This window comes from Chelon labrosus, assembly GCF_963514085.1.
Source record: "Chelon labrosus genome assembly, chromosome: 9".
In the NCBI taxonomy this organism is placed as follows: Eukaryota; Metazoa; Chordata; class Actinopteri; order Mugiliformes; family Mugilidae; genus Chelon; species Chelon labrosus.
The window spans coordinates 25,222,175-25,237,049 of NC_140359.1; the positions used below are offsets into that span (position 1 = coordinate 25,222,175).

At 40.7% G+C, this 14,875-nt stretch overlaps 1 protein-coding gene across 1 annotated transcript in view; it reads right to left on the reverse strand.

Moving 5' to 3' along the window:
• Positions 1-526: 526 nt before the first annotated feature.
• The window catches only part of dmrt1 (doublesex and mab-3 related transcription factor 1), a gene marked incomplete at its 5' end in the record, with an annotated part of 29,862 nt that continues 15,513 nt past the window's right edge, over positions 527-14,875 (reverse strand). The window contains one exon of the mRNA XM_084552080.1: positions 527-856. Within this exon, the coding sequence (XP_084408206.1) occupies positions 699-856 (158 nt within the window). The 3' untranslated portion in view covers positions 527-698. The remainder of the gene's footprint in view (positions 857-14,875) is intronic.

Here is a 14,875-nt window from a genome sequence, read left to right on the forward strand (position 1 = left end):
GTTTAAGTTTTCTTTTGAGATGTTCTTGTTTCATTGTAATGACGACATTTCAGAAGAAGCAGGACTAAACAATTTAAAATTGTTATTTAACGGCTGTTCCTAAAAGTCTTGATTTTTACTACACTACTGCAGTGGTGTGGAAGTGCGACTGGGGGGGTTGGAAGTCAATACATGGAAGGAAATATTATTATTGGAACGGGATCAGAAACATAAATTTTCAGCAAAACTAAAGATTAAAACGTTTACTCTGAGAAAAAAAAAAATTCTAGTTTTGACACCTGGAAATCTTTTCATGTGCAGATCAAGAAATAAGTGCTTGCTTACTGGGAAGCATGTGGAAGACTTTATCTGTTGTCTAGAGTCTTAAAGCTCTTTGGATTATCAGCTCCAAAACTCCAATTATCAAAAATATTACCCAACTAATCCCTACTTCCCCAAGTTAAAACTGGATCCCACCCCTATTCAATTTCCGTTCTATATTTCTACATTTTTTGTTTTCACTTTCCAAGCACTTTTAATGCTTGTCAACAAAAATGAACTGAAACTAACAACCTGTATCGTAAGCTACAGAACAGATAAAACATCAAAACACTCAACTATGAAACTGTTTTGCGAGAACATTCAGTTTTCAGCTCGTAACGTCTCATAATGCTTTTGCTATGTAATGTTATCCTTAGCTTTTTTTTAAAAAATTATTATTATTTGCTGGCGTTGCCGCTGATGGAGTCAACGGTGAAGTTGCTCATCTGGCTGCTGGTCCCACACTCAGCCTTCACATCAGGGTTAACCAGGGAGCTGATGGAGCGGCAGGTCGCGGTGGAGTCGTGTCCGGCGGTGATGCTGCTGGTTGAGAAGGCTGCAGAGGTGACACACAGACAGACATAGGGGCCTGTTCAGACCTTGCGTTAACATCCGATCTGGGCTGATCCGCAGCTCTGGATACGTGTGTTCAGACCCGGAATCAACGCGTCTTTACGAATCAGGCATCAGTTTCTGCATGCAAATAAACATCATCTAGGGCGTGGTAGAATATTTTAACAGCTGATGTCTCCAATGGATCTCTACCGCTGCTCCAGAACCAAGAACAGCGCTGGTATATGTGTGTGCGCCATGACTTTATTGATCGTTAGTTATATCTGCAGTAAACTCAGAGTATAAATCCAACTCTTGAAGTTTCCATATGCACCATAATCTCTGGTAATAAAGGTAAATAAAGACATCGTAGATTGAGGAAATACTTAACGACACACAGCTCCTTATACGTCAACATGACTGCATCAATAATTAACACAGAATCACACTTGTGTACTCATTAAATGCTTTCATTTGTTAATTCTTGCTTAGATTTATTTATGTTGTAGTAAGTTAATGACCACAGATCTCTTACAGTGCTTTTTCCTTTACAGGCGATCAGTTATAACACCCCTGTTGACTATAGGAGGTCTTTGCTGTGACTCAGGACACACTGCGTTCACACTACCAAAGGAATGAGGACACATGCGATCCATATCGTCTCTAGACGTGGTCAAAGATCGGATCTCTCAAATGCGTTCACACCTGTCTTTTACATGACTGGATCTGGAGCCGAGATCTAATATAAGGTCTAAACTGAGAGTCCTTATTAGAGATCCAGTTCACACTAGCAGTAAAAGAAAACACCCGTCTTTACGTGACGGGGCCCTGCACGCAAAATATCAAAGCTGAGCTGGCTTCAACTGTTTTTATTCATCAACCAAACATTTGTTTCACCAATTAATTGTTAAGCAGATCCGACAACATCAATAAGGGCTTGTAACAGTGACTTGCAGACAATCATAGACTGTACTCAGTATCTGAGACAGACAACCATTCACACTCACACCTACGGCCAATTTAGAATCACCATTTAACCTAACCAGCATGTCTTTGGACAGTGGAAGGAAGCTGGAGTACCTGGAGAGAACCCACTGAGAACATGCAAGCTTCTCGCTCTGAGGCATCAGTGCTAACCACTGACGCTGCACACTAGTGAAGCACAACAGCAGATTGCAGAATAAAGGTGTTTTCTGTTTACAGTTATGGGTGCACATGTGTTAAGTGACAGTAAAGCTACTGACCTGTGAACCTAAAATAAAATGGGCCATTATAAGTTCTTTAAATCAAGTTTTTATTATCAGAGTCTAGAGTAGAGTTTAAATGTGGGGGGAAATGTGAATAATTGTGTTGCAGGTTCTCCAAAGACGCTGAGGTTGCTCCTAAAACTTTCATTAAGAGGCCACAATGCTCCCTGTAAACATTATCCTTTAGTTATTTTCTGATAAACAACAGATGAAGACACAACAAGGTAGTAGCTGATCAATTGATCACATGATTGGGGGTTTGTTTGACAAAATTAGCCTAAAATGTCCAACAAGGGCTAAAATTATCCAATAAATGTGTAGATTTTATATATCAAGATGTAGACATGAGGTCAACATCTCCACTAGCATCTCCTCAAGGTGGTCCATGGATAAAAAACATGTTATATTTAAATAATTGCTTGGAATAATAAAAAACCTTAAACATCTGCCCCGCGGTGGTAAAATATGACCGCATATTACAAAAAGAAAAAGACAAACCTCAAATCTTTCATTCTCTTTCAGGTATCCAGCTACAAATCTTGTTTTTTTGTTTTGTTTTTCTTCCTCAGATACTCCCCCAAAGTCATTAATATGATGAATTCATATTGCTCTGCGTAGGTAGACAGTACAGGGCGCAAATAAATAAACATGTCTGCAGGCAAGTAAATAAACAGGACAATAGAAATACTATAGTGAGACAGACAAACCAGGACAGTCTAATCATCAGCGCTGTAGAATAAATGGCCCCGACAATAGAAATATGGCTGTACACTGAAAGCTTGGGATTTATAGCAAATTGAATCAGTGAGCCAAAAGGTAAGACCTTGACCACGAAGCTAAAGGATATCGTTTACATTGAATACTAAAGATATAAAGATAACATAATATAATTTCAGTACTTAATCTGCACTTGAACTAGGTTTTATTTAAAATATTTCTATACTACTATCAGTCTAATACCCGAGTATCAGACAGCAGGACAGTATTTTTTGACACTTCACTATGAGAATTATATTTCTATAAAGGTATTCTTTATTTAACAACAGAAGCAAAACTGTAGGTCTGCAATAAATTACGAGCAACCGATCACTTATTCACTTATCTTATAATCTTGTTAATATTGTGTATACTTATTTTATTTTTATTGTTGATTTTAGCTTTTGTTATATTTATGTATGGTTGAATGCCTGTACATTGCTGCTGCAACAGAGAAATTTCCCAGTTTGGGATTAATAAAGAAACTATCTATCTATCTATCTATCTATCTATCTATCTAAATCCTCTTAAATTGGATAAAAGTGGATTTAAATCAGACAAAAATAAATCAAGAAATAAGAAAATGGGATCGTTTTAGCTCCTTAATTAAATTAAATGAAAAGGAATTCTTAGCAGATCAAAAATTATTGTCAAAGCAACACTTCAACAGTTTAAGTAATGTTTTAATCCAAAATGAAAAGTGTAATCGCTTGTTAAATTAGTATTGTCCATCCTTTGTATTATCTCTTAATATTAATTATATTCGGGGTACATTTAAAGTTGAGGAATTAATCAGCACAATAAACATTAAAATCAGTCACTCTACAGCCCCAAGAGAATAACACATGTACATCTCCTAAAAAGGAACACAGCAACGAACCTGGAAAAATATTTCATAAGATGCATTATCTCAAAAACTAAGATTTACCAGCCTTCTAAAAGTCTCTCTCTCCCTTGCTCCCTCTCTCCTCAGCAGTGGCGGGAGGGGAAGCGGACTAATTTTTCTCCTCATTAACTTCCTGATTGGTTTCGGACTCCAATTTTTGCCCGTCTGCAGTTTGTCACCACTTCTGAACTGGCAGCCCAATCGTTAATACAAATGTTTGTGTAGCTAAGTGCACCCTGCTCTTTTTTCATCCCTCACTGGTCTATACGTGTACAGCAATAACAGCGAGCGGCTGGGGGAGGGCGGCCGCCGTGAATTAGCCCGTCCGCTGTTAATTCTCTGCCTGTTCATCAGCAGGAAATCTATGGTGTGATTAAAGGCTGGAAGCAACTGGACGTGTTAGTTTCAGTGGGGACGTTAAATCACGACACACTGTAGTACACATGTTCTCTGCTGCATCCAACCGCTCTCCTGTTTAATACAGATTAATGTCAGGCCGCTGAAACAGCAGAAAACCTTGTTCTCAATTAACTGTAGAGCACTTGTTAATGGCATTACAACTAATTAAACACTTTCTTTTCATTGCCAGCTGTTTGCTAGCCATGCTAATGGATGGTGTATCTCAACAACTACAGGATGGTTTGCAGTGAAATTCGTGACGTCCTAAAGATGAATTGTATTAAAGTTGGTGTTGCCCGGACTTTTTTGAATACAAAATATTTTGTGCTAAACAACACAGTAAACATTAGACCTACGTATGTAGCATCAGCCTGATCGATCACTTTGAGCACGTTAGCATGCTGATGTTAGTATTTAGTGCAAAGCATGGTGGCTCCAGCTGTTCCCATCTAAAGCTCGGTTCATACTCCCACAACCAGTCTACATGGAGCTCACGCCGTAGGGGGCTACACTGGTGGAAGGATTTATACCTGATTATGCAGCTAAAATGGTAAATAAATGTCGATTTGAACAGTTTTACGCAAATCACTGCAGCACAAAACACAGCGAAGACATCTGAGTAGGTGGTTTGCAGGGAGCTGAGCAAGGGGAAATGCATTTCAAACCAATCGCAGCCATTGTGGTCTACGTCGACAGGACGGGTAGCTACATTTCTACGGAGGCACTACGCCATAGAAGTGACCCACGACTATAAAATATGCTTAGCTCCGTCTAACCCTAAATTAGTCAAAGAGATGTAGCATGAGGATGTGGGTGAGGCTTAGGCAGACAGCTAGCTAACTTGTGATGGCATTCACCTGTCAATCTTATCAATCACGCTCTAAAATGATAGTAACTTGTCTATTGAAGACATTTCACCAATAGACAAATGTCAACAGGTTTAATGTGACGTATGCAGGTTTAAAACACATGTTAAGATAACGTGGGGTCATTGCTGCTACTTGACAGCGTATTTATTATCCGTTTTTCTCTAAATACAGTCAAAATCATTAGCTGAATTAGTTTATTATTGTAGATTAATAACTAATGTTGTCTTTTAGTCTGAAGGCTGCAGCCAATGAGCTAACTGTTCTAGTTAGAGAAAGTTTCCCATTTTGCTGGGTTCTAATCTATCAATCGTCTGGTCCTTTCTGTGTGGAGTTTGCAGGTTCTCCCTGTGTCTGCGAGGGTTCTCTCCAGGTACTCCAGCTGGCTTAAGTGGCCGTAGGTGTGAGTGTAAATGGTTGTCTGTCCCCGCGATAGACTGGAGACCTGTCCAGGATGTACCCCACCTCTCACCCAATGACTGCTGGGATAGGCTCCAGCTCCCCTGCAACCCTTCAGAGGACAAGCAGTTAGAGAAAATGAATTAATTAATGCAGTTTCCTATGTTAATTGGGCTTCATGGCCTCTTTACAGTAGGTTGATGAACAGTGAACTTACAGCAGGTGCTGAAAGACATCCTAGCTCAGTGGAAATGGCATTTTTTCACCATAGATGGATATATTATATGTGTGTGTTTTGCTTCTTAACAAAACACACCAGCCAGATTCAGAGGAGAGAAAGTCCCGATGACCTCAACCGTTTATATGGACAACTAGCAGCAGCCCAGTATTCAATTAAAAATTAATATGGATCAATTTATGCGTTTTAATGGGTAGTAAATTCTGTTTGGTTGTTACATTTACTTTATGGGTGAGAGAGGAGGACGGAGAGGAAGAGAAGGAGAGAGAACAGGACAGGGAGATAGTGTACAGTATAAGTGTAAAACTAATGTTACTGGTAAATCCTTAAGTTGTGTTGACGTATTATTGTGTTAATTGTAAGGCACTGTATGTACAATGCTCTAAAGGTCAGGTCCTTCAATCAGCCCCGACTGTAGTTATTGGTATTTCCTTGTTGGTTTTGTATTTCAGCCTCAGAGATTGTTACTAGTGTTACTTCTCTGCAGCTCACTCCTTTTAAGATATGTACGACTCCATATAGAACATTTGCACTTTTTGTTGAACGGATAGTAATGAGTTGGAAAATGGACATAACCAGTAGGCATTTGTTTGTACGTATGTTTTTTAGATCAGTTTCTGAATATGCCAACCGCTATCAGAACTAAGTCATATGACATTATAATCACCTTTTAAGTTTATACAACAAACTTATTTTCTTATTTTTGGCTACCTGGAAAAAATATCCATTCCTTCCCTTAGATCAATATGCTATTATTTTTATTTTTTTTTTAATAAATGCACTTTTCTTAATGCACCCTCTTGCACACACCTTTCCTCTGCCGTTATTTATTGTCCATACGACCTCTGCAGTAACATGCAAATATTCAATCCCTGCAACTCCTGTTTGCACTTACCCTGTCTGCACTTTATCCACTTTATTCATACAGTCATGTTTACATCCTCCAAGGACGGTTTGGAAAGTTTCAAACTTTCATAGCACAGTCTTTTGTACATATTGTGTATTGTTGTACGTTTTGTTTCTTTAAAAGACGCTTGTTTTCTTTTCACATGTGCCTTAAATTGCCCCCTCGGGACAAATAAAGTTTTCTAAATGCTCCACTGTGTTCAGCTACTTGATACCTCAGGTCAGCGGGTTGTATTTTGACTGATTGATTTTTTTGGCACTCAGCAAGAATTCTGTAGAGAAACAAGTTGATATCTCCCTATCCAACCATACTGTAGGTTTATTCTATTAACAAGATTTATTCCAGTGACCAAAAAGGGTTTTATGATCAAAATTAAAAACACAACTGTAGCATTCATGCCACCATTCAAGCTGTCTTTCTTTTTGTCTGTAACAACACACAGCATTACTCACTGCAGCTTTAAGATGCAAGTTGTAATAACAGAAATTACCACATGTCTCCATTATTCAAGTTCAGCCTGAAGTTTGTAACAAGGCAGACTTTACCTGCTACTGCCGCTGAAAGAGTTTATTCTCCTCAATGAACTTTTGCCCTTTTCTCAGTCACTCAGCGCTCTATATAAGATTTCCAAACTATTAAACAGTCTTTGTGTGGAATAACAAAAGGAAGCTTTTTTAACCTCCCACTTGTCCTGTTAAGAGAGGGAGGGAGGGTGTGAATGAAGGTGCAATCATTTCTGCGGCTGCCAAAGAGGGGAACAAAAGCCCAGATGTGAGAGGAGATGGTAATTCAGTCTGAGCCACCGAGGATAAGCTCTCTCTGTGGGTTTCATACTCGGCACTCATCCCCCGTACACAAGGGTCATAGGGGTAGATAACACTTAAGTAAACACACAGGTACGCACACACACACACGAACACAAGTCTGCCTTCAACTGCACTGACATTGATTATCTGAGTATCTTGAATTAAAGGGATTACCAAAAATCCCAGGCATATTTAGATAATAATTTTAATGAGTATTTTATTACTTATTGAAATAGGAAGGATTTGAGTCTGTAACTGTAATAACCAAATATTTAAATATAGCATTTTAATATTTAATAATAGCTATTTAATGCAGCTAAATGGTTTACAGCAGGGGTGTCAAGAATACAACGTGCAGAACAAAAAACAATCTATGTGTCGACGGGCCTTTAGACAATCACCAAGAGAATTAGACTAATTAATTTGGAGATATTTCAGTCCTGACCAACTGCAAGACAAATGTCCCCATTTTTTAAAGCACGGCTTAAAAAAAAAAAAATCTCAACTCTGGATAAAAGCTGGTGAGAGGACCCTTAAATTAATTGAACATATTATTATATTAATGTGTCTTGACAGCTTGCTGCAAATTCATTTTAGGTTTACTACCTTTGCATGTTTAAACTTCAGCGTGACATTGTACCATGCATGGGCTGCATGTGTCTGCTACCCACGGACAGCAGCACTTAGTGGAGGCTGTTATCAAGGCAACTAAAATTCAATCTCAGGAATGAAGAGTTGCCTGTCACATGACAAGGTTGACCTGGGATTAAATGGCTCTCATTAAAATGATACGAGCTGTGTCTAAAAAAATTGGCCCTGGCCAGTTTGAGAGGGTCCCATGTGTGTCCAACTGAGGACGACCCTCGTCAGAGATGGACGTTCCCCTCTCTGGAAGCAGGATATGGGCGTCTGGCTCCTCATCATCAGACCAGCAGCAGGACTTAATGGCCCAGAAAACTCAGTCAAAGCGGAGACAGGCAGGCTTTAAATACTGAGCGCTGAGGAGTGGAAGCCCATGACACTCAGCTGATGTTCACAACGCAGACCTTCACCTTCCAGTTTTAAACCACTGATCTCATCTGACTTTTGCTGCGAGACTCTTAATGCCACAAGTCTAATATGATATAAGGTAAGGTTATAGCATCATAAAAAAACATTTTGGAACAAATGTCAAAGAAACGGATCATGCAAAGCGCAATACTGGACGAATGGCGCTGGTTTAAAAGTCACAGGAACCCTTTATGTCTGCTCCATACTGCATTTCACTCTGAACCACTGTCCACATGCTGGTCTTTACCACAAAAAAATCTGACTTGCTGGTTGCCCCAGAGGAAAAATCAGTATTATGCCGGCAACATGACATACGAATGAAGTATTCTGCACGTTATGCCTCTACTATCTATTATGCATGCAAGATAGCTAGCTGGGGAACTTAAAGAGGAGAAAAAGCCTACACATATTGCACTGCCACTACTTGGCTTTTTAACCATCTTGAACATCTCTAGATGTTTCACTTGGTTTATATCCATCTAAATAGGAAGCATTCACCCTCTGACCAATTGCCAGATGTCCAAATAAAAAAAATTTAATGGTCTCACAACCTTATTAAGTACATGCAACATTTTCAGAGCTTGATCAGAATGAAACAAGCTGCCTCATACGATTAGAGCGTATTTAAGAATTAAATAACAATACATCTTTAGCTTTATTGTATGACTGAACATACTTAAAACAGCTTGGCTTATTGTCGTAACAGCAATATCTTCAGTTAATGCACTTTTGTATATGCTTGTGTTCTGTTTAATGGTATGAGGATGTGGACCCCAACAGCTAGGAATCAAACTATGTAAATATATATAATAAAGCCTGATCAATTAGAGAAGGTTGATAAGATTGACCCATACCGTTCTGTAGAAGAGGAGGACCATGAAAGAACATGAGTAAGAGATAAAAGAGATACTTAAAGAAACTTAAAACTAAACTAAACAACTATAAAACTCATGAACCAGGCTGCATGCATCAACTGTGAGCTCATAAAAGGCGCAGACACACCAAACCAACGTCAAACAACTACAGGCAACGAAAGCTGACGGTGATGTCGCCTCACGTCGCCTGCTGTAGTCCAAAAAAAGTTGAATACACCACAAAGTCTACAACCGACAAGTATTTGTCATTCAAAAAGGGAAAGTGGAAGAGCACTGGAAAGTTAGGAAGAGCTGGAATCACATGAATAATCAGTTGGTCTACAGTTCATTTATTCTGGATCACCATGTCTAGGAGAATATATTTGTGTATCTAAATGCTCAGATGAGATGTTCTGCGGGGGGTCTAGTTCCTGTAAATCATCTTGACACGTTTTAGATCGTCAGTGACGCTATATAAATAAAACCGACTCGAATTTGTAAAACGATAACGGCCTTCTGTGGGTTGTTCTGCGTTGCTCGCTTACTTTCGCCACTTTCCTCTCATGTGGTGATTTGCTAAGCTGATGAGTCAATCAGAGTGATCACTCGCTCTCGCCGACACACTCCGTTACCAATACAACATGCCGAATCAGCCGAAAAAACGCCAACGCCACTTATAACTGCAGGACAGACGGCAAAAACTAGGGTCACATATGTTCACTAATGGCCCAACACGGGGAAATAGCCAACGGACGGCGTGGTGAGTCACAGCCCTAGATGTACATTATAGCCTCTACAGCACTTTGTAGATGGCAGACTGAAATGCTCTTGTACCTGATTATACTTCAACAACCACTGAGGTTTTATTGAAGTCAAACAAATGCATTCTCTACCAAAGAGTTAGAGACTTACCACTCCTGCCTACGTTGGACTGTGACCACTGCTGACTGTAAGTCTGGTGGCAAAGCCTGAGCTACAACTAATTTCAAGCCGCATCAAACACGAGCTAAATAAAGAGTCAGTAATAGCTTTTGCATTGTCACGAATAAGAACTATGCATTTCATTGTGTGTGCAGCTAAATCATACACACATTTCTCCCGAATTAAGAGCCGTTGAGACAATTGTTCAAAGAGAAGCAGTCTCTTATGCGGTCATTACGGGGGTCAGAAAACACTTAAATGCTCATTATTGGTTTGCTATAGAGCCGAAGTGAGTGGAGAGTCAACGCAGCCTGACAGAAGGCATCAAGTGTCGGGGTCAAAGGCTAATTAAGCAGAGAGGAACCTTTGCTCCTGCATTGTTAACCAATCTGTCCCCGTTGAAGATGACTGCCAGGGAGGCGTGACACAGTTCTCATCCCTACGCTAAATCTCCATTTCGGCTACTGTGCCCCATCGCCTCACAAAATGACATGTCAGTCTATTGCCGAGCGTTCTGACATGATCCATCGAAGAGTTATGGATATGCAATAATGAGCTGAGGTGGCCGATCAATATTTGCGGCCCCTTTTCTATCATTACATTTTAAACAAGAGATTCATTGTGGGTCGACAGGGTAAGAAAAATGCCAAAGTAAAGGACACAGGAAGAGTGAAATATATTGCTATGGAAAGGAGGACGCCTCTCGTGGGTGCTAAAGCTGCCAAATGTGTTTATCCAAGTCGTTCAGCTGTTTCAGAGAGCTGCCAGGGCAACATCATTTGTCAGCTCGCGCCGTGCTTTGCAAAACAATGACTACGAGAGCGTGATTAGGTAAGAAGACACTATAACTCACAAAGTTTGTTTTAAACATAGGAATATAACATCTACTGATCTAGATGAAGAAGTGATTTACATGCAATTGCATTTAGATACATTCTGTATGCAAACCCATTAATTGTCTGGATCCATACAAGCCTGGTTGTGGTTTGGGATTTTATACTGTTTACTTTAGTTGGGTCATTGCAGCAAATCAGCAGATTTTGTTAATACGCACACGATTTAAAATCATATGTAGATTCATTTTCAACAGATATAATATGACAAAAGTGCATCTTATTTAAAAGAGCTGTCTATGTTTAATATTACTGTAGTTTACTTGAAAGAAAATACTATACAACAATGAGCCACAACATTAAAACCACTGATGGGTGAAGTAAATCACATTGACCATCTTGTGACAATTCAGTGTTCTGCTGGGAAACTTCTGGACCTAGCATTCATTGGTGTGGATGTTACTTAGACATGTAGCACCCACCTAGACCAGGCCAGGCACCCCCACCCCATAGCAATGACACTCCTTGATGGCAGCAGCCATCCCCAGCAGGATGCAGTCTGACACAGGCAGACACACAAAAAACGGTTTAACTTAAAAAAAAACATGAAGAACAGCACAAGGTGTTGACCTGGCCTCCAAATTCACTAGATCCCAAACTGATCAAGTATCTGTGGGATGATCCACAGAGGCCCCTCCCCTCAAGGCCCCCCCCCACTAACAACATACTGTTGCCAGACACCACAGGACACCCTCAGAAGGCCCATGTCCATTCTCTGATGAGTCACAACTGTTTTGGAGACCTACACAATATTAGGAAGCTGGTCATAATGTTATGCCTGATCGGTGTACATACAAATGATCAACTGTAAATCTTTTCTGGTATATTTCCATAAGCAGTATATTAAGATCAGGTCCCAGTAGGTTTCTCGACTTAGCTACCTAAACTTTAACCAAGAGACAAGCGAAACATAAACAATTAAAGACATGCTAGATAAGCAGATCACCTTGTTTATTAAGCGTTCTCTTATGATGCCTGTGCAGCAAGAAGACACTTCTTGAGATTAGCTAACATCATTAAAAAAATACAGTGCAGTCTGACTTCAGATATAACCAGTACTTCACGTTGCACGATTTACTGAATCAGAATCATCTGCAGGCGTAGGACATCAAACTGGATTAGAGGTGGAAGGTTTTCTTTCCTTTCAAGCCCCTTTAGAGCTGGACAGTGTGCGAGCATGTGTATGTGTGTGTGTGTTAGAGTGTGTGTAAGTGAGAAAGAGAAATAGAGTGAGGGGAAGAGGACATAAACTACACAGCCCTGGCCATTTAATGTCCCCACAGCCCCAGGCCTGTGTTAATGGTAGTGTTGTACAACACATTACAACGGTGCTTGTGCCCTTAGCAGACAATTATACTGGTATTTAGTCCATCCACAGCCCTAGAGGCTATCAGGGCACTTAGCAGCACGGAAGACAACCTGACAGGCCACACGGGACTTTCGTTCTGTAACTAAGGACCAGGACAGACGCTCAAGAACACCCTTCGGGGCCTGAAGTGTCCCAGCAGGAGGACCACCTTCTCCACAGCTACCTCTTATTTACAGATAGAAATCAAAATCTTGTCTGCATCGTATAGGTTTTTTTTATACTGTGTCTTATTTTGCTCTTACACAAACCACAGAAGAGATGACTTTAACTGTCGTTCTAGTGCGTGCAAGGACAATAAAGGCGTCCTGATTCTCTGATAGAAATCAAAAACATTTTTGAAAGTTTATTGTCCTACTAGAGAAATTTAAGCGTTTAGAAAGTAGCTCAATTTCCTGTAGTGTTTGAACTTTATTACATGAAAATACTAAACACTGTGCAGGGTGGATTGCTTCCGTTTACTGTTATTATGTCTCATATTTCTTTATTAATATTAAAAAATGGTTGTCTGTCTCTCTGTGTTAGCCCTGTGATAGACTGGAGACCTGTCCAGGGTGTACCCCGCCTCTCGCCCAATGACAGCTGGGATAGCCATGTTCAATTAACTGTAGCAGATATTAATCTACCGCATGAAACTACAACATTTTGCTACAATACTAAAAAAAAAAAAAAAGTCATGAATGAAACACAGAGCAATGAAGTGAGTGATGTGCTCAGCAAGTCAGCGACCAAGAGAATGAACGCTTTCCGCTACACGACATGAAACAGCACTTCCTTTTGAAAGGTCACCTCTCGGGTTTGAGGCAACCGATTTGTTTCGGGTTTAATAAATCCAAAAGAGCGAGAGTTCTTCTTGACATCCCCAGAATGAGTGTTGCCAAAGTGTGTGTGTGTGTGCAGGTACGGGCTGTGTGTATGTGTGGGTGTGTGCTGATTCTTTGTGTTTTGTGTGAGAGAGAGCGAGAGAGTGCGTGGGTGTGATTAGTAATCTGATCTGAAAGCAGGTAAAGCCCATTTTACACACGAAACAAAGAAACTCACTGACGCCAATCTTTTTCCTGCTTTTTTTTTTTTTTTTTTTTAAGAGGGGGCGGAAAACCTGAAACGACAGACTTTATACGCAGTAACTCACTTTGGTGTACAGTACAGTATAGACTGAAGCAAGGAGGAAATCAATACAATATCATCTAGAAAGATAGTAATGGATTTCTAAATGAATGGGCTCACGCGGGTCTATCGATTAGCACGATTAACATCTGCAATACCTCAACAATCTGATTTGCATTTAAATTACTGTACGCTCCGTGCTGACACCAATATAACAAAACAGACAAACGTATAGCCAGCACAACGCCGCTCGATTTTGAGGTCTGGCTTTAGTGTAAAAGAAAAAAAATAAATGTGACAGGAAAGTTGCTGTGATCACAGCTTGCAAACTTTCAGCAGTTGTGAATTAAAAAAATAAATAAAAGAAGTCCAGACAAGGACAAAAACGAAAGAGCATAAACACTGACAGAGTCGTCTTGTCTCCTGTAAGACTGAAACAGCCATAACTCTTTTGGGGCAGCTCATCTGAGCCTCCTCTTGTGGATTCTAGTGCGGTGGGTGTTTGTGAAGAAACAGTGCGAGTGTCTCTGTGTGTATGTGTATATATGAGGAAAGCGGGGGGTGGGGAGGGGGTGGTAGTGTGAGGTGAGATGTAGGGAGGGCAGCGGGGTGGGGTGGGAGTTTGATGGACTGCGCTGTCACCTCCCGTTCGGCAATTTACGGCGGCGGGGCTGCTGACGAGCGCGGGGCAGTAAACAGGCCAACCGGGGGCGTATTTCACAGAGAGCTGGCTTTTATGAAGAACACCAGGACGGCTCTACCCACACCTCCGCCCGGACCGCCGTGACGGATGGAGAAAGACGCATGACAAGCTTCATCATTGTTTGTAAATCTTAACTGTTCCCGCTCACTAACTCCAGAAGGCAATTTTGCGGAGACAGCGGGGCCTGCGAGGAGGGGGGGGAGGGTGAGAAGCAAGGGGGGAGTTAGAAGAAGGAGAGGGCGAGGAGGGGTGGGGAAAGGACAGCGTGGCACTCCTGAAGGTTATTTGGATCTCTGTATTTGGCCAAATGATTAGCCCTATCCTGGGAGGGAGATAAATCTGACAGGGCGCTGCTTGGCAGCCAGGTAGAAGGGGAGGGCAGGAAGGCTCGGAGCGCGCAGCTATTTCCTCCCCATGGATTGAAGTGGAGCTACACAACAGTCGAAACGAAACAAAATGTGATGCAAATGTCAAATGAGTCAACAACTAGAACAATATCCTGTATATTCTTTGGCTCTTTTACAATAGCCGTGTCTTTAACGCTGGAAATACTAGTTTCCCAGAGTCTAACGTAACACCTCTTATTATAATTGAACAAAAGTCCCAAATCAGTGAGTCACTCAAC